General features: G+C 38.2%; 1 protein-coding gene across 11 annotated transcripts in view; it reads right to left on the bottom strand.

Moving 5' to 3' along the window:
* cntn5 (contactin 5) overlaps positions 1–21,836 on the bottom strand; it is a 103,515-nt gene that overhangs the window by 61,204 nt on the left and 20,475 nt on the right. For all 11 annotated transcript variants that reach the window (XM_069161163.1, XM_069161162.1, XM_069161164.1 and 8 more), the window contains one exon: positions 8,515–8,633. In XM_069161163.1, coding sequence (XP_069017264.1) covers positions 8,515–8,569 — 55 coding nt within the window. In that variant the 5' untranslated portion in view covers positions 8,570–8,633. The remainder of the gene's footprint in view (positions 1–8,514; positions 8,634–21,836) is intronic.

The raw sequence follows: 21,836 nt of genomic DNA, 5'->3' as shown, positions 1-21,836 counted from the left end.
TGATTAAAAATGTGAAACCATATCAAATTGAGGTAGTAAGGCCGAATTTAACAATATATAAGATTACCAAACTCCTTTCTTCTTTTTAGATCCCATGTAGTATGACTGAGTCTCACTTGATGGTAAAATGTGGCTATATTAGCATAGCTTGTGATGTTTAATATTCATTTGACATGCGATACAAATTAAATCAAACTTTAAACAATGCTGAACGATGGTTTTTCTGGACCATTGGTTTTCTAACATGTAATTAGTATGCCGCCTGATGACATAAATGGTTTTATAGCTACCGAGGTGCAAGTTGAGCAGTTTACAGGCTGGCAACGTGACTCTGTAAGACTGATTCAGGGCAAAGATACCAGAAAAAAAATTCTCCTCGGCTTTTTGGCTTCGCACAACGGCCCACTTATCATCACATTTGTCACAAAATTCAAGGAGATATCACATCATAATCTACAGATTATTTTCTATATTGGACCCAGCTGTCAGGAGCAGGCTGGACTTAAGACTGTTTGTTGCATACATGGATGTCCCTGACTGACAGCTGTGCTGTGACTGCGTCGGTGTGGTTGAGAAAAGCTGACAATGAAACAGCTTGTTATAGAATAGGTTGATCCTGTTAAAAGGTGACATCTGCACTGACTTTGCGTAGTCAAGGTTCCGAACTCTGTCTGAACAAATGACACATTTCTCTCACCAAACAGGAGATCTACATGGAATCATAACACATCATGTCAACACAAGTTTCTATACTTTCGGTCTGGCAAAAAAAAATATAATATGAAATAAATGTATCAGGTTTCACGTGGCATTAATAATAATGAGTTATTATGAATGGGATTACACAGCATATGTATCATTCTGTTGAATCATAGCACCCGGAATCAAAATCAAATAATAAGGATACCTAGAGATTTCCTTAGATTCCCAAAGCAATACTGGGTAAGGGAAAGTCATTTTTAACAAAAAAAAAAAAGAGCAGTGGATCAAATAAAAACTTGCAATAAACTACTGGGATTCAAGCCCTTCTTCTTACAGTGTTAAAGCAACCTTTTGTTGCCCATTCGCACTCGGCCGGAAGCCAACATCACAGGACTGTTTATCACAGTGCAAAAGTGACTTACTCAATTGTGGAGACTAGACAACTTTTACATAATAATCAAAGTGCTTGAGTGACACTACAACTTTCTTCATTATAGAATTGGGCTGTCGCAAGGTTGTCACGGTTCTGATATACTCAGATACGATGCCATAATTCATGACTCTTGATGTCGTTAGAGAGGGTAAGTATTGTTGTGCTGGATAATACTCGATGTAGCTGGGTGTCTCTACAGTAATACAATGGCATGCTAGCAAAAATTTGTGACACCAAGGTTGACTATAACTAAAGACACTGGGGATATTTGAATAGATGTATATATATATATTTCTCATTCAGTTGTTTACTCATAACTTGGCAGAAATATAAAAACAGCCCATTATTTCCATGTGTGTGTCATAAATTTTGCAATAAATTGGCATGCTTTGGATCTCTATTTCATGAGTGTTTGCTTAGACATCTCCACTCGTTTCTGTCAGGGACTATAACAAGGTTGCAGGGATATTCTGTCATTAACAGCCTAAACATTTTGTATACTGCTCTGCCAAGGGGGAGTTACAAAGGTTTCAATCCTTTCCCCAGGAATACAACATTTCGGACTGGGGCCAAATCCTGACAAACACAGCATAATAAAAAAAAACTGTCTCTTTTGTTTGTTTGACTACTGAAGCCGACAGGCACTTGCTCTTGTCAGCTGCCACCTTCATCTGATAAAAGCAATGACCCTTGCAGATCCCACTGATCCCTATCTTTCAAGAGTACAAAATCAGAAGCACTCATTGTTGTTGAAAGAGCTGCACCTGCCGCATTTGCCATTGGTGATCGTTTCAGGTCTTAACACCACTTTCACGATAACATCAACAAAGGAGGCAACAGCCATTTTATATTTGAAGAAAGAACAAAAAGGCAAACGATCCTGTTGCCTTGTCCTTATTATCATAAGTATGTTTGACTATCAAGACTCTAGGTTTACATTATTGGATATCACCTTTCTATTACACTGTATTAGTGTAGTTAATATGCAGTATGAGCAACGAAGGACACTTGCACGGCTTTGAAACAATGGACTTGCATAGCATGCATACAAACCAACAAAAGAGGTGAAGGTGAGGCTAAAGGAGGATGACATGTTTTGAGCCATAAGAGGTGAGACCTGGGGAAAAAACTGAAAACTCATTTACTTCTACGAGGTCATTGGTTTGACACTGCACAGGAGACAATGTCTTGTGAGGATTTGTCTGTAGTCTCTGGACTGTGGTGAGAAAAATTAATTAGAATAACGTACAGTAAGTAGGTGAGACGCTCATGGGGGCTCAAGTAGACGGACATGATTAGCCATGGCCTGTAAGATTAATGAAGACCTTCACAGGGAGATTATATTGACTGAAGCTGATTATGCTTGAGACCATTTATTCAGCGGAATATCATTACTGATGGAACAATCCATACATCATATGCAGCCTCACCTCACCTCCTATCACAGTGGACTACTTACTACAATCCAGTCTTTTCCCTGATCCGTGGTGTACTGTGACAATTGTACGAGTTGATTCCACCTTGTCAGAGTAACACTGGAACCGCACACTGCTGTGGTATTAATGTGTCGAGCCTGCTAACGGGACGTGTAGGAGTCTCTATCCGGCAGGTCTAGTATTACATTTTTTTTTTAATTTACAATCTTCATTAGATTATAATCCTAAAATTAAATGACACAAAATCATAGGTTATATAGGATTTTTGTATCCAACAGCGCAACAAACTTTTCCGACTGGTTTCAGGCTATGCGGCTCATGATAGCAGGAGCATTTCACAACGTCTGGCGGGAGCACACAGGCTCATTGTATGTATTCTGAAAAGCCAAATCAAAAAAACTTGGGTTCAAGTGTTTTAGCATTTTACACAGGAAAGCGGCTTGACTGCCAAGACTTGCATGTTGTGTCCAACTTCTCGTTCTCACCGAAATCAACAATTACCTTTTTTTCAGTTGTGAGAAAAAGAGCCAGTTGGAGGAAGCCCATTAGGCCCTGATGGTGGGATCAAAAATAGGTTTTGCATTTCTTCCCTTCAGTACAGTTTGATTGTCCAAAGTAAATGCAGGACTGTGACTTGTTTATTTCTGCCATTGAGCATGTCATTTGGGTCATTGGGATGTTGGGACAAATGCAGTTAACATTTATAGTGTGGAGGTGACTTTTTACCACAGCTCCATATATTAACATTTATTTTTCAAGGGATACAATCACAGCAATATATTCACTGCATGGCCCAGCTCTGTGTAGTGCATGCAAATAATCATGTTTCCCCGTACACAATCATATTTCTGGTGTATGACTCTTTTGCCCTTGGTGAAAATTACTTCATGCATCACTTACACAGCACTACATATCTGTATTCCCTGCAACCCACTGTTAATATTGAGATACCTCAGAGTTAGCTGAATTACCATTCCACATTTAACAGTCCAAGCAACATTGTATTTCAATCAGTGGCGGGCTGGGGGGTAGGAAAAAAATGGCCTCAGATATCCTGCCTGCCCAACCCACTTTTAAACATGAGAGAAATCTAATTGTGCTGCCCTCTGTGCTTTTAGGTATTTTAATAGCTTTGGAATGAAAAGGAGTGGACAGGAGAGATGAGTACAGAGGGAAATAAAATAGAACGGAGGAACTATTGTCTACAAAGTGAGTATTTTCAGAATATTCAGGGAGAACAGTAGGTCAATAATCAATTACACAAACTATCATGCCAAAGGTATTATAATCGACAAAGGCAGCAGCACACCCCTGGGAATGGCTGCCCGTGGCTCCTGCTGCTGATAATATCGAAAACCAGTTTGAAGTGCAGCACTCTTACTCCAATGTGACATATTTCTGATAGTTGGAGTGCTGAAAGCCTACTCGGTTCTCAGCACTGTTCAAACCAAAGTGGAAAACCACTACTGTATCCAACATTACTCAAGTAATTGTTATGTAAAATTAACTGTTGTTCTTTAAAAAAAAACAGAATCCACATACTTGTACACCCCATTCAATGAAAACCAAGTTTGAACTTGGTGAAAAGGTCCATGTGGTATATTTTATATGCTATAAGACATATCGTTAGCAGAATAAGCGGTCAACGCAATTACTGAGCTTTCTTTTTTCTATTAGGTATTAAAACTGCTTGATACATAATTTCCATGAACTGAGATGAGTTTTTAGAGGTTTAATCAATGCCAGGAGACGTATTTTAGCATCAACCCTCGGGGGGAATTTCCGGCTTTGACATCTTTAACATGTAAACTGTTTTTTCTATCATAGCTTGAAAAGTAATACCAGGATGGTATCAGCACTGTCTACTGAATGCAGAACACTAATTTGACTAATTTGTATCCAGCTACTGATAAGGCAATGCTCAGCGGTTAATGTGTGGATGGACGATGACAGGAAGTACAAGTTCCTTAAGGAGATCTGATAAGCATCCACTGAGAGTCCCTCTAAAATGAACATAAATGGACGAGATCAGTATTATATATGTATGTGTATATCTATATATATATATCTATATATGTATATATATGTATATATATATTTCTCCCAAAGCCGAGGGAAAGAAAGCAAACAAAAGTAGTCATTGCAGGCAATAATATGGTTAAAGACTATACTAATATATGGTGTGCATTATATTTTTATGCCATGCCCAAAAAAAGTCATGTTTTCTAGACTGATATATCTCCTGGTCCTTTGACTCAACAAAAACGCATGACATTGTAGAGGAAGACATGCCGGTCGGTATGTCTGCTTAAATGGAGAAAAGGAGATAGTACACTATGTACTGGAATGCTATTATCCTCAATGTGGCTGAATTAATGTCCCTTGTATGTGGTCATATAAATACCACATACAGATATATCATCTGAATAGTTTTATTTTTACAGAAAGGAAGAACAGCTTTGAAATATTGTATTTGATTATTTTCCATAAAAAAAAATTTCCAATTGTGGCTGAAATGGCATTTTGGTAAAGACGACCGTCTATATGGCCATACTGTACATTTGTCTCCAAATGAGTGTGTAATGAAAAGATAGAAAACCAATACCATAGTGAAAGCATAGGATGCCAAAGGGCTTAGCCATTTTTCTGAAAGGCAATTACGTTACAAAGCAGTACAACAAAAGATGGCAATGTAGTAGCCATGGGCTGAGATAGCTATAATGAGCAAGTAGAACAAATTTGGTCAACTATATGCAACCAAGGAGACAAAGCCTGATATATATAAAAAAAAAAAAATCAATGGACAGAATGGACTCAACTAAAACAAATTAACTGCACAAGCCACAAAGTCCATGTTTATAAGCTTCATAAACTAGTCAAAGACTTCACAAGCAGTAAACCCTTCCAGTATCCATTTCACTTTGTACAAACATCAGTAATACAGGTGGTATAGTCGTGAAATACTGATAATGTTTACACGTTAAAGCACTATGGATCTATACATGGTCTAACTGTACCAACCGTAGTAGCCAGGGACTTTTTTCTTATCTCACATAAAGCAGAGAGACCAGGATGACAGAGGGGACATTCTGAAAGATTTGTTCGCACTTGTGTTGATCTGAAAAGCTTTCAATAGTCTCTGCACTTTGCGTGGTTTTTCTCCAGTGGAACTTTTTTTTTTTTTATCGTCTCTGACTGAGTCATTCTTCAACCTGACTGACATTAAGGGAATACTTTTGCACATAATGTGATATAAACAATTCTATCTTTTTCAAATCTCAAATAGCGATCCAAAAAATGAAAAGTGTTGTTTTACATTTCTTTATCCTTGGATGGCAGCACAGTATGTGACAATCAGACAGTGTCTTTTGTTTTCCTTCGAGGGCCTGACTTAACACCATTGCACTGTTGTTTGTTTGTTTAATTAATTGCACTGTTGTTTAGTTTAATTTAATATTGTTCTATTTTTATATAATGTGCATTTATATAATTTTTTTTATATTTACATTTTTTGTACTATCTTTTCATTTTTATTGCTTTGCCCTGTACCTGTACATGCCATGATCAGTATTGCAGTTTACTAAGGAGCACCAATCTCTGCCAAACTGCCTTAACTGCTGCTGTGCCTCTGAGGCAGAAAGGCATTAACGCAATGATAAAGCCAGATGCATCTCATAAGTAGAGGCCAAAAACATTTGTATTGCATTGTCGTACTCTTCACTAGGTTGTTGTGGCATTGTTTCATCGAATTTTAATGTCACAGAAAAGTTTTTGATGTTGTATTTAAAAGTTTTGATGGAGTACACAATTAAAAAGTTTGATTACCAACTGCTACACAGTTCATTTAAATAAGTAATGAGTGGGTACAGCTTTCAACAAAACTAATTCTGATAAAACACAAAGTTGTAGCCATGACAATAGACAATTCTTGATTTTTGGCCACCAGCATGTTTTGTAAGGTCACAGTAACCTTTGATCAGCAAATTCTAGTCATCCTTGAGTCCCAAGTAGACGACTGCAACAGATGTGGTGAAATTCTCTTTAGCATTCCTTATATAGCACGTTCACAAGGATGGACTTGAGGTCACAGTGACCTTGAACTTCCAATCAGTTCACCTTTAACGACAAGTTAATGTTTGTGCTAAATTTGAAGCAATTGCCTCAAGGCGAGATATCACAAGAAAGGGAAGGATGGACGGTTAGTAAGCTTAAAAGCACAATGCCTCCGACCGCGGCTGTCGCTACTGTGAAGGCATAAAAACAAGTTTTCAACTTTCACCTCTACCTTTATGTGATGCATGTAAAACACAAATTATAATTGCACATTAAGGAGCGGCTGTGGCTTAAATGAGTGGTGACAACTTATGTTGCTATTTCTTAGTAAGTTTACAATACCTCATCTAACTTAAAAAGAAAGATCTCTTCTTTTTCTTCGAACAATATCCCCAAATTGTTTACAATCTCAGAGTCCCTAGAGACAGCAGACAAAGGTTCAAAGGCTCAAAAGTTAAGAAACAGTGTTTTCCATTTAATAGTATGGTTTAACAAGCAGACAAGTGAGGCAAGCGCTGTTTGTTTGACTCCCTTCGACGAAGCTCAGAGAAAGCCACAGAGTGCATGAACCCTCCTGGTGGGTAGAAAGAACTGTTAAAAGGGCAGAATCTATTAGACCGCCAAACGCATGCTCCAGACTGACCAAAAGAGACACTTGATCTGGAACTTCAAAATAAGCACTTGCTGCTAATCACACTAGTAAAGATATGATACCAGAAACCTCAGCTCATTTGATGGAGCAGAGCACAGCCATGTTGAGGTTTGTGTTGCTACTGGGCCACTGAAGCTAAAAAAGATACTTTCAAGATACTTTGAGTAAGCATCTATGTTTATTAAATTGAGTTTTGTTTTCTCTCTCTTTATTAGGCGTAAAGTATTTATCAAGTCATATTTCGCAGGCAATCAACCAACCATTCCAATTATGTCTTGAGTTACTGCTGTTTACAGTAGGGATGGGGGATCACAGTTGCTCGATTCATGCCTCTAAGCAATCTTCTTTCTAACTGACAATGATTCTGCCACATTTTCATTCTGGACATCAGCTGTAGCAATACAAGCCCTTCTACCTTCTTCCTCAACAAATGACCACGCAGCATCACCACGTGATGCAGAGTAGCAGAAACTGGCAGTAAGTTCTGCCTCCCTGAAAATTGCATCCATCTCGCTGTTACAGGAAAAACGACCAGCTATGGCAGTGAATGTACCTTCGCCAGGCGTTACCCGATATCACTTCATGAATATTATCTTGAACATCAATATAGGCAATTTGACAAAGACCATATTAGAAGTCTGCACGTGTGGAAACAGATATCATTTTTTACAAGAACAAAGTATAATGTTGCCGTGGATACAGCGAGTTAAACCTGAGGCAACATACTTATAGCGATGTTCAAGACCTGGTCACGCAAATCAGATATCTTAAATACCAAAATCTCTTTTGCTCTGCGGCTTGTTTTTTCACTGCCTATTTTTAAGTTGAGCATAAAATCAACGGTACAAAAACCAAGCCATTATTTTTTTTGTGTCAGGTTCATGAATTAAATATATATATATTTTTTTTTAATTATTATTATTTTATTTTGGCTTCTCAATTGAATATGAAAAAAAAACCTAATGATACACTGATTAAGGAACCATGGCACCTTCACATCTCAGATTTGAATGCAAAATTTATCATTTCAAAGATGGGGATATATCCTCATCAAGTGTGAAAAATATCCCCACTTACATCCATATTTCCCCAAGTGTGCAACAGTTACAATCGCCATGTCATTACAGTGGATTCCAGTGCACGCTGTATAATTTATTGTGCTATTTGTGGTTCAGAAAATTGTTTGGGATTTCTATTACCCACTATTATCGCTGCACACTACATTTAGAATCTCTTACCTGAAAGGCCACTGATGACAAACAGGAGGAGAAATGGTTTCCATGGTGAACCCATACTTGTCGAAGAGGCTCCCTTCTGTAAGAATGTTAGCAGATCTGCTTCTTCATTAAAGCTGTGCCTGCAAAGAAAAAACAAAAAACATCACAGTTAGTGGGAGGATTTGCCTCTATTTATCACATACATCCAGAAGCACACTGTATATCACTAAAGCTGTCAATCTAGATTCTGTGCAAATGTAATCAGCTTTTACATTCTTGTCCCATGATCACAGAGATGTTTACACCACACAATGTGGCCCACGGGAGAGACCAGATTGCCCCCGCTCCAAACTTTCTTGTAAAAAACGCTCTCTAATTACATGCAGTCTATCACAGATCCTAAATCTACAATAGATTCCAGTCTTGTGCTGAGAAAAATCCTGCTTCGTGGAACCCCTTTGATTATGAATGGCACCCACATCACAAACTAGGGTATGGAACTGACATGTGTATACTCCAAATACATAATGTGAATAGTTTGTGAATAACAACGCAGTCCTTCAACTTGCAGGGTAAGGAATGTATATAAAGGTGCCCGTGCACAAACACTGTAAACTATGTAAAGCTATGTACAGTATTAACACATGTACCTATTGCTTCATACTTCCCATTCATGAAATTCATAGTCATTTGCGGAAGCATTTATAGACCACATGAATGGATGTTGGGCATCAAGAGGCAAAAGCAATAATCTTTCCCTTCCTGAATTTGTATATTTTTCGGTTTAGTTTGAGCATATTCAATGTGGATTTTAAAAGTTTGGAGTTCCTGTAAACTGTGGTTGAATTGTTTCACCAGAGGGTGAAGGCTTTGTTATTTTTGCTTTTTACCTGCATTTAAAAAAAGATTCCAAACAGAAGAACCAGACAGAAATGGAAGTGACAGGGTTTGTGGGAAATGTGGTCTTCAGATAGGAAGGAGGAATAAATTGCTTTAGTTTTATACCCACTTCCAGTTGTAAGAGACCACACTATTTTTGTGCATATAGTAGGCCTATGTGTTGAATTTGTATTTGTATTATTTAAAATGCATATAAAGCCCTTATTATTACAGAAAAAAAAAAAACATTAAAAACTCTGCAAATTAAATTTTAAAATAGCTGCAAAATCCATCATTTTCTGGTGGAACATCTCACATCTATTTAGGTTAATTGGTAACTTCAATTACAGGATTGGGTATAAAAAAGACCATCCCAGAGAGGCAGAGTCTCTCAGCAGTGATGATGGGGAGAGGTTCATCACTCTGTGAAACACTGCGTGGGCAAATAGTGGAACAATCTCAGAATAATGTTCCTCAACGTAAAATTGTAAAGAATTTGGGGATTTACGATACATAAAATCATAAAATAAAAGAATCCAGAGAAATCTCTGTATGCAAAGGACCAGGCTGAAAACCAATATTGGATGGCCATAATCTTCAGGCCCACATACGGCACTGGATTAAAAACACATACAATTCTGTAGTGGAAATCACTGCATGAACCATTGTTTGTGAACAGTTTGTCACTGCATCCACAAATGCAGGTTAAAACTCTACTACAAAAAGAAGAAAGTATATAAATCTCATTCAGAAACACTGCCAGCTTCTCTGGGCCGGACCTTGTTTAAGATGGATAGAGGCAAAGTGGAAAATGTTTCTGTTGTCTGACAAATTAAAATTTGAGATTATTTCCAGAAATCATGGACGCCAAATCTTGAGCAAAAGAGGCAAAAAAAAGGAGAGGGACCATCCAGCTTGTCATCAGCGCACGGTTGAAAAGCCAGCCAGGTATGACGGTGCATTAGTGCACATGGCATGGGTAGTTTACACCTCTAGGAAGGCACCATAAATGCTGAATGATATATTCAGGTTTTGGAGCAACATAAACTGCTATCCAGATGTATTTTTCAGGGAAGGCTTTGCTTATTTCAGCAAAACAATGCCAAACCACATTTTGCACATATTTCAACTGCATGGCTGTGGAGTAGAAGAGTCCCGGTGCTAAAACTGGCCGGCCTGCAGTCTACACCTGCCACCCGTTGAAAACATTTGGTGCATCATGAAACAAAAAATATGCCAGAGGAGACCCCGAACTGTTCAGCAGCTGAAATCCTACATCAGGCAAGAATGGGACAACATTTCACAACTCCCGCAACTGGTCTCTCAAGTTCCCAAATGTTTAACGAGTTGTCAGAAGATGTAATGGAACATATTGGTAAACATGCCTTTGTCCCAACTTCTTTGTGCACGTGTTGCTGCCATCAAATTAAAAATAAGCTTCTTTTTTTTTTTTTTTTTAATAAAAGAATAACATTTCTCAGTTTCAACATTTGATATGTTTATTTTATTCTATTTTCAATTTAAATATGGGTTTACATGATTTGCAAATCAGCGCATTCTGTTTTTATTTACATTTTAGACTTTAGAAACGGGCTTGTACTCTGCATGTCAACTTCCATACAGACAATGCTAATGAAACACATTGCTGGTTGTTGCATGATTACAATGTAAAGGGAGTAAAATTGTGTTGAATTTGATCATTTCCCTCAGTGTCATTGATCTCCACAGATAAAAGGGAATGTCTACATTTATGGAAGGGGAATGTGCATTGGTTTGAATCTTCTCTTTGTTTCTCTTGCTCTTTCATCTCGGTGAAAGTGTCTCTCTTCTTCATTTGAGTTGTTGTGTCATTTAGATCATTAATGCAGTGGCAAAGACAGCTCTGAGGTTTGAGGAATGCATGTCCCGATCCAGTAGGAGTCATTCTCACATTCATCATTCATGCCTCCGTGTCTTTGCCTCACCTCATTTGCTCTCCTGCATGCACAATACATCAGCTGTAGTACTAGTGGGTTAAATAATTAGTGACTTAGTGCTTTTGCTGTTTTTAGAGACAGCGAAATAGAGAGAGGAGGAAAGGGAGATAAATTAACACAATTATTTCTGACTTATATACCATTTTTGTTGTCTGTTTGCAGGCTGTTCGCCGCATGTAATCAGCTACTTTTTTTTCTTTTTTTTTTCTAAGTGTAATCCTTTTCTGTGCAGCTGGAAATACATTAACAAAAGGAAAATTAGGGCCGGCACCTGATGTTGCTATTCTTGAGTTTTTATTATCGTTGTTCACTGATGTAAACAATTAAATAGCTGAAGGTTTGCTGTCTAGACAGCTGTATGCACAGGCTGGTGAAAAAGTTCTCTCCTTTTTGGAAAAGATTCTCAGCCTCTTTTCCCTTACCATGACCCGTCCTGCATTGAACTTGAGTATAGGAGCATAAAAATAGAACACACAATACCAATGAGTGATAGAATATGAGCAGAAACCTACTGCATACATTAAAACACACAGATCACCTCAGGAGAGGAAGCATTCTCGATTCCTTCTATACTTCCCCACTTCGCTCTATTCTTGACAGCTTGTTGTCATACAAAATCCTGAATACGTCCGTCCACATCAGCCTTTGGTATTAATTGGAGTCAGAGGCACATTTCTTTCTGTAGAAATCCACCAGCAGCTTCTCTTGTTTTATCAACATATGCTTGCAGCATGTTAGAGTTGTCAGTTTGACATGTAGGTGCAAGACTGTTCAAACTCAGGAAGCAGGAACACAGATAGCACTTTTTCAGACTAAGTACAAGTACTTACATTTGGGTACTTGCAGACAGTCTGAGCACTGATACAAGTTCCTAATAATAAAGCAGTATTTCTACCATATAAATCACAATTACCATACAAAGTGCAATGACTTTGAAAACTGCACCTGCCAGAGTTTGGCTTTTATGTGAGCCCTGAAAATCATCCGCTTGTAGCAAGACTCACTGGGGAGTAAAATTCGCATAAGTTCACTGCACAGTTAAGCTGATGAGAGACAACGGGTGGCTTTTTCACAAACTCATGCACCGTCAGTGAGACAGCTTCTGTGATGTGGTGACGGTTGTGAGTCTAAAACCGTCCTCTCGCCGAGAAGGTAACGAAATCCTTTTTCATCAACAACCGACAACGGCTGGTCATGAAGAGCGATGCATTGGGTACGACCATCGTTTATTTTTACTGCCTGCGGGTTGTCTGTGGACATTTTCTCTTGCTTCTTTAGTGTTGTTTGTTAGCATTAGCAAACTATTTGAACTCTGTGTTGTGTTGGATATTCAGATGTTTTATCAAATTGCTTGCGTTAAATGAGCTTTTTTTCCCCCTCTCTGCTTGGTAATTTAGCAGAGCAGAGCATGCAGTCTGGTTTACGCTTGTCATTATCACCTACTTTGAAATAGTTCCAAACTGCTGATATTTTATAAATAAAGTAATATCACTGAATGGTTGTATGGGGTGTGTTGTATCAGGGACATTTTACAATTATGAGTATATGAGGAGAACATTTGTAAAAATTTGTGTCAGTCCTCCTAAATGTCAGCAGATTGCATTTCTCTTCTCTCAGATATTCTGTCTCGCCATCAGGCCAATAGCATGCTAGATACTTTCATGTTTAATCCTCCAAAAATCTGTATACAATCGGCATTCAAGGCTCACACGCAAACCACGTGCAAACGAAGGGCTTATTCAAAGACGAGGAGGAAGGACAAGAGGAAGAAGAGGACAAGGGTGGTTTTGGCACCAACAGACGCTTATTGTTGTGGGATAAATATCAAAACTGAATTAGCGCTATCAAATAATCTCTAGTCACAAAGTACAACAAAGTGTATTACTTTTGTAAAGTATCTGCAATGATGTAGATTACAATATGTTTAGGGAACTTGCATTGTCCTGAATATACATTAATTTTGTCCTCAGTGTAAATTATTCCTAACTACTGTCAAGTATGTTTTATTTTGAGAGGATGGGTGCCTCCCCCTTGTCTGAATCAAATACAGCATGTCTGAGAAGTCGAACTGAGGTGAGTTTAGGTTGTCAGTGTCTCAGAATTCTGCCAGACATGTCATTTATGGACTCAGCTTTCACTTTTCAGTCAACCACATACTTTACACTGGAGGAAAAAAACACTATGCATACGGCAAAGGAAATGGAGCATAACGGCATGAGAAATTGGGCTAAATTTAGGTAAAAAAAAAAATGCATTCAAGCAAAAACTAAATTAACACACAAGCAAATAATGACAAGCCGATATAAAATCCTTCAAAATGTCCTCAAAAAGATATGCTGTAACCCCTCTTCTACTCTTTTCCTCAATGCAGACACACTGTTACGCATGCATGAGGAACTGAAATGGTTCTCACTGGGACATCACACTGAGAGATGCTGAGAGTCTGGATTTCACTGGATCCTGTATTTCACTTTCAGAGGGAGGTGTAACAACATCACAACAACTTTCACGATTTCACCGAACGCTGAAACTTTTTCAGCTGTGTGCTATACACAGTACATTCGGGGACTGTGGAGCTGAATTGTGCAACACTTCTGTCCAAGCAATCACAGCTCAGCCAGACGATTATTAATGAGGTGAGGTGGACAGGGTGCAACACGGTCCACTGACAGTTCTCAGTGTGATGCTGGGTCTCATTGTTGTGTTTCCACAAGGTGTGGTACACATGAAATAAATGGCATCATGGTTTGCCAGGCAGAAGCTCAAGAAACAAAAACAAAGTCACAAACATTGCCTGAAAGCATTCCCACAGTAGTTATATTCTCATTAACCTCTTGATGCAGTTAATTGTCTTATTTCAAGAGAATACAAGACAGCCACTTTGTAAGGTGCTTCTGAGAGTCTCGAGAAAATTGTATGAATGATTTGTTGACCGACGTGGCAATGTGAGACTCTAAATACTGTATTTCCGCTTGCGTGGCTGTCGTAGAGTAAATGTACCATGTTTGTCACCACTGACCTTATTCGGTCGGAATGGGTCAAAATTCTAAAATTTTGGATTAGTAATTTAAAAATAATAATACAAAAATAATAAAATAGTTTATTCGAGTATCGTCCCATCTCCTTTGTTTTTACCAGCGCCTGTTAGTAATACATTACTACCACCATGGGGTGGCAGTAATGCACCTAAAAGCTTTTTGCCAACCCCCATCCACAAACAAAAGTAGAAGAGAAGATGTTCCCAGAGGGGTCTGGTAAAACCATAAACTGAAATATATATATTTTTTTAAACTGACATTTTGAAGCTCAGTGTTGGTGGCTCGGCCCGACTATGCCTAATTCTGGTTAATGGAAAAATTACAGTGGTGTGTGCATTGAGATGAGGCGGTCTGACACCCAATGTGTAATCTGTAGAAATTTAAAATAAGTGGGGGTGGTAGTCATGATTACAGCAGTGGTAATGATAGGGAAGAATACTTTTAGTAGCATACGTATGGTACCAATAGCAACACCACAAATTGGGACTTTACCAGCAAATGTCTGCCTGCTCAGCAGTAAATATTTGAATATATTGTAGTCATGCTAAAATATGTTTAAGGGTCAGTGAGTGTAGACATTTTTGCCCTACTTCAAAAGCTTAATTTTACAGTGACACTGACAATGCTGCATCTTTCTATCCTCTTTCTTTTTGTGGAAATATTAATGGATTTGTAGCTGGTGAGGATTTGGTACGATCAGACCTGTTTGGACTTGTTTAACTCTTTCTCCACAGCTATGGTGTTGACAACAGCTACATTTTAGGGTTAAACCAAAAAGGTTGTGGTAGTTACAAAGCAACTGCTTCGTAAAAGGAAGACAAAAATGAACACAAGCTTTGGTGATCGGTGGTGATTAGTCATATTAACAACTTACAGAAATAGTTCATGTAATGATACGATTAATTTGTATTGCAACAAAATAAAATAATGGAACCTTTTTATAACGTGAAGTTAAAAAAGAGAAAACACTTCTTTGAGACATGTTTGTAGAAGCTGCCTGTAGAAGCTCTTTAAAATAAGTGCTGTTACACATGATACGTTTTAATAATGGGGCAGAACATGATAATACTGGGATTGGTCGAACCACAGTTTCCCTCCTTTGACCAAGACAAGCTCTTAGATAACAGGATATCCTTTTTTCCTCAGATTAGCCCTTCACTAAATCAAGTTAACGCCAAAGCAAATTCCTAAAAATAGCTAATAACAGACCAGGTGCCGGAGGGGATAATGGTGAATGTTTCACATATTCTGTCACTGGATTAGAAGGAAGAATGAAGTAAACATTGTATACAAGTAACTTCTACTGAGTTCTCTCTTCCCTCAGCTAAAGCAACCGAGCACACCCTTGAGCAAGGCACTTTTCCTCCATCTGTGCCAATGAAACTGCCCACAATGACCAGCAGTAAAACCTAAATAGGAAACTACCAACTAGCCATGAGAGCCTAAAGACAGGAAGTGCTGAAAGTGAACATTTCTACCAAATCAAAGAAGGTTTAGAAATAGAATTAAAGCTATATTATGTAATGTATTGCTTGCAGGCAGGAAGTGCATCATTTGTCCCACTATCCACCCCCTCACTTGGTCAAGTTCCTTCACTTGTCACTCATCTTCATGAGATGTCTGCTAAGAAGTGGCATGTAGCCTTAGGGTGCGGTAAACAGCATCTATAAAGCTATTAGAGGTGAAGCAGGTGGCGATTGCTGCCAACGCAACCAATCTGCTAACAATGTCAATGTTCATGTTGTTTTAGAGCGGCTTCCTTTCTGCTGCTAATTTACATATTCTACTCCGTTGTGTCCTGAAGAATATTACCATTGTTCCCTAAGGCTGTGGCCAACACACTCCTTAAATTGTGCTGCGGGCTTCCACATAACCAATCGCCCGTGAAATACGTATAAAGTCAGAGATGAGAGCGCGTTTTGATGATGTCATTGTTTTCCAGATACGCTGCATGACATGTGGGGACAATGAATTGATAGTGAGATGCACTCATACGTCATACCGTTACGCAGCGTAACCGCATGACATTCGTTTGCAGGTTATTCTGCAACAAGTATGGCTGCAGCTCTGCCCACATGGAGCTCCACACACACACACACACACACACACACACACGGAGTAAAGGAGCTGCTCAGGTGAACGTCTCGACTCGTTACAAGAAAGGCCCAAAACGAACGTACTAAGGGACAAACGTCAACCTCGAACTTAATAAAATCAGGCCAAAACAGCGTTGAATCTGCCGACAGTGGCGGGGAGGTTATTGGAAGCTGTGCCGCTGATCATTGTTGCCCTGGTGATCATTGTTGCCCTGGTAGAGCTGCAGCTCTCCTGCACTGCTGAACAGCCAAATCCCCCCGCAGCGCTGTTTACACAATCCGAGTGTCACTTTGAGTAACTGTGTTTTACAAACTAAAGAACGAAGAGATTATTCATGTTTAGTTTTTAGGCATGCAGTTACGTTTCTGCTGACAAGTAAATCGATAACACTTATTTTGTTGAAATTGTTTGTTATCAAAATTAATAATCAAATATTTAAGTATTTTATCATATATTCAAAATTACCGTAATCGCAAAAATGCCCAGACGTATTAGTATATTATTTTAGGGCCATATCGCCTTGTAGGGCATTATTATGTCAAAGTGAAGTTGACCTTTAACCTAAAATGTGATCACATAATCATTGTATTCTCAAGTTATGGCCACAACTGTATGTACGGACAAACAGTCGGATGGGGAAACCTAAAAAAAATAGACATAAATCAAATATAAAAACAATTATTCCTTGAATTACAATAGGGCTTTCGCAGCATTCGGTGCTCGGGCCCTAATGAACAAATTTGCAATCTCGCATATGAAGAGATATGGCTGGGTATGTTTTCCACCATTTAAGTTTTCTTGTTTGACCCCCATCTTCTGGAAGTAGTAGTCTTGCAAGTGTGTGGACTTATAACAATAAAAGAATGATTTCAGAGTATAATTTAAACCTTTAACAGTTATAAAGCAAGAACATCGATCAGTCCCATGGACATGGAACTGGTCTTGGGTATTACTCGCCCTGTCATTGGAATGAATTGCAAATCTTTCTCAAACTAGAGTACTTTATAGCCCTTCAAGTTTTTAAAATTTTAAACGTTTTTAATTAAGTGATGTATTTTATGACTATTGACAATATTTTTATTGATTCCTCCTTGCTGTATTAAATGTCTTTGTTGATTGTTTGTTTATCTGATTATGGCAGTTTTTCATTTCTTACGTCTCTCTTAGAAAACAAGGTCTCAATTACCTGATTTCATAAAGATTTGATAAAAATAATTTATTGTCTGAGTATTACATTGTACCGATCAGTGATTTGTTATTAATAAGTCAACATGTTAGGAAAAATGTATCAGTACTAGGTAACTTAAGGAGCATTTGTTAATTCGTTTCCTGCTTCCCCTGATACGGCTCTGAAATGCGGAACGGCTTTGTGCACAGCATAAATAATACACAAAAGTACACAAACTGTACACCAGTAAGAAAGTAATTCAGAAGATGCAGCGTGCCCATGTGAAAGACAACATTTGGGTGAACCAGTTCTGTTGGTAACATGACATACTGCTTTCAAATAAAAATAAAGGTTCTGCAGCACTGCACTACACAGTTTAACAAATCTGAATCTGATCACTCTCTTCTTTACTGAAGAGCAGAGAGTCCGACCAGACTAGCAATAGTGATGTCATCGACAGACAAATCCTGGAGCTGACTATGAATAATGACACAATGCGTACAACAGCATCCATGGTGATTTTACTGGGAGACTGTAATGCTGAATCATAGCACTACATTCAAATATAAATCCATTTTAATGCAATATCTTCAACTAAAATCCTCTGAGCCTACAGCGTCATTCATTAACTGGGTCTCACTGGACTTCCAAAAAGGTCACCTGATGACATCATGATTGAAGCCTTGATCCTCAGCTTTACAGTGTAGGGAGGCACAGTGTTGTATACAGTGTGTTCTTCAAAATAATTTGAATAACACAAGAAGGTTCTAATTATACAGGAAATTCCCCTGCAGGATTGTTTTAGTAGCAACTACAGACTTCTGCAAGCACTCTTTATAAGTGACATATAAAAAGCTGCTTTTGAGCATTCACTTATACCCTATTCAGTCTAAGTTCAGTATGAAATTGGTGGTGAAAGATGTTAAGGAATCCTTCAAATCTAACAAAAGCCGGGTGAATGTTCCAAATCAATGCATCATTGTTTTGATGAGGATTACAGCCATTCAAGCAGCGTATAGGGAACAATAGAGGCGATCAGGCTTCCCAAGAAATGACATTTTCACAATTCCAGGCTTTCATATAAATTGTCCACCGAGTGTGACGAGTCTGTACTCCTTTTAACTATGTTCATTCTACCTCCAGGGTCAATAGGGTAGACGCTATGCTAATCAACTGGTCTTGGGAAAATAGGGGTAAGAATCTTTGGCAATCTAATGATTTAATTTGATTTCAATTGTTGGTGTCACAATTATATTCAGAATCACGTCAAAATTGAAAATGATTCTTGATTGAGTAAAAAGAAGGAAGAGTTACATTTTGGCTTTTACTGCAGTTTACTGTGTGCCAAACCATTAACTGCTGTCCTTTGCCCACTGAGCTGTAAATTAACCATAGCTCACAGTTATGGTTTTCTTAACTGCAGTAACTTGGAAGCGACTTAGTCTTCTTCATCTATAAAAATAATTAAATGAAAGTGTAATTCACCAGTCAAAAATACTAGTTTAATATACATTTTTGTTTTAAAAAGCTAACCTTAGTCTGTCAGTGATCTAGTCCTGAACATTCACAAAATATTGTCCTGCCAAGGTAATTATTAACTTATCAAATCCAAAATGTGTGCAAATGCGTGCCTTTTGAATCTGAAAAAAATAACTCATTTAATAAGATTGCACTGTGTACCGTCTGGGTGCTTCACTGTCTTTGCAGTTGAGTTCTGCCCCTTTTGTCCTGTTGACATAACATCATTACAAAAATATATTATTGGCTTTTGTGAATCCATACAGAATGGTGAAAAATAGGAACCACAGTTCTTAAATTAATCATTTTGGTTGTTTTTTTTATACTCAACAACCTGTTTTAAGAAATATGCCATACAATAAGTGTCAGTGCTAAATTGTAAAGCCTCAGTGAGCTGCTATCACTTAATCTATAAAAGAATTCAAGGTTTGTATCGAATCGAATCATGCCCCCAAAAAAAGTGTAAGCAGAATGATTGATTCTCTTTAACAGAGACAATTAAGGTTGGTTTTTTTTGGCAGGCTTGTACTAAGTCATCACTAAAAGGAAAAATGTTACTCAGACACCCTCAAACTATTCAGTGTGCATTTCTACAAATGCACCACCATCTCCCACATAGACGGGAGAGACAACTTAGTTCTGCTTCATCGGTGCCTATTCACAGAGAATAGCTGCTGTAGATTAAAAAAAAAAAACTACAAAAAAACTACAAAAAAACTGTGATTGTCACAATACAGGAGAAATTCCTGGGAATGAGTGAATATTTTTTTACTTTTTGGCCTCATACCTGACATCCAGCTGATTGTTACAGTCGAAGCAAGCGATGTGTGAATTCTCAAAAACTGTTTCCTATTCATTATTTGAACAGTTTATCCATCTCTAGCTCCTTCACAAGCGACATCCCAGAAACTACTGACCTGATTTTGACAAAACTTGGCTGAGTGACGTGTCTTATTCTTTAGACCTAGTATAAATCATATTTCCAGTTTTGTTTGACAGATCGTGATGATTTTTTGGGAGATTGTGAGTGAAAAAAATTCATCCAATCTTCCCATACTGACAACCAACTAGTGTTTGTAAATTTTAATAAAGTAAATGATGCCAACACTGCTGGATGACAGCACTTATCTTCCTATCAAATAAACTCCATGTGGTACATTGGAGGGTCTCAAAAATGAAAGGCAATTTAGTCTTGACCTTCGGCAAAGAATTGTTCATGTTCATAAAAAGAGCAACATAATTAGGCCACTTGATTTGAGATCCAGGCGAATTTATTACATAACTAATAGAACTTAGAGAATTGCACGAACATGATCACTGGCGACACTCTCCTGTTACCTTCAACAGATTTTTTTTTTTTTTGATTTTTGATTTTGATTTTTTTATTTTATACACTTTATTAATCCCCGAGGGGAAATTTCTTCACTACAGCAGGGGGTCACTCAGGGGGGAGCTGCTGCAGCAGGCTGCCACTAGCGCGGCGCCAGGTAACCTGACCTGAGGTGCATGTTTTTTGGATGGATGGATTTTAAAGGGGCATATAATAAAAAACTGATAAAGCAGTGTAGACAAAGCCATTCTGTACAGTGTTTAATCCGAACTTCATTGGGTCTCTCCACACACAATGATCTCCTGTGTACATTTTATTCATCCTTTCTACCGTCTAGCATGGCTGTCTAAAGCTTCTTGCTGACACTTTTCACCCCTCGATGGTTTTAATTGTGCTGATGACCTCAATCAAAAGACAATTACCAAAGGAAAGAGCAGCACAGACAATTACCGTGTTCACCATGCGATAGAGCACACCTGAATGGAGATACCTCCTTTAACAGAGATGAAATTACATGTGCTGCCTTGCTGTGGTGAAGAAAAAGGAGGCATTAACGACGTACCCTGAAATGCTTATGTGTCCTCAGAGATGACACTGACACTTCAAAGCCAAATGAGAAAAGGTGTCACAAATGCATGAAGTTCTGTGGAGGAACCGAGCAAGCTGAGATGAGATGTAAAATAGGTTAAGAGGACTGAGAGCTAACACAAATTATTCCGCTTTAACTTGACTCTCCTATTAAAGTAAATGAAACAACATTTTCCGAATGTGGCAGTCTGATGATTACTGATTGTAAATTATGTCATGGCAGCAAAAATGAGGCATATTCCTAAAACCTACGCCATCATGAAATACATTGTCTGACAATGTTACAATACATCATTGTTTTAAGAATCAATGCAGGGATGCACACTGAGGGTGGTGAAATGACAGTCATTTCTTAGACTGAGGGAGGAGTAAACAACAAAAATGTTAATCATCTCTGCAGCTGTCAGGGATCATGCGAAGGGCAAAGCGTTATTCTCTACACTCATAAAATTATTACTAATCTACTTCTCCAAAGAAAGAGGCCACTGTAAGTTTTAGACGCTATATCATGATTACAATGCGCTGTGATATAACCGTCACTCAAGTGCCTTGTCATTGTACCAGTACATTCACAGTTATCTCTGCCACCTAGTTCTCGGAAAACATGAAATCATGTGTATCTGGTTAAACACATTGCAGCCTAAAACTTAGTATTAACGTCGTAAAATGCTATTTTCTAAAAAATAACTCGGATGTCAAGTCATCTTAATATTAGATGCACTGCGGAGGCTAATTAGTGAGTTACACTG

This window comes from Embiotoca jacksoni, unplaced genomic scaffold (genome assembly GCF_022577435.1).
Source record: "Embiotoca jacksoni isolate LCO1_2020_lvr unplaced genomic scaffold, fEmbJac1.0.p SCAF_28, whole genome shotgun sequence".
Classification (NCBI taxonomy): Eukaryota; Metazoa; Chordata; class Actinopteri; family Embiotocidae; genus Embiotoca; species Embiotoca jacksoni.
This window is presented reverse-complemented; position numbering and strand designations above follow the sequence as displayed.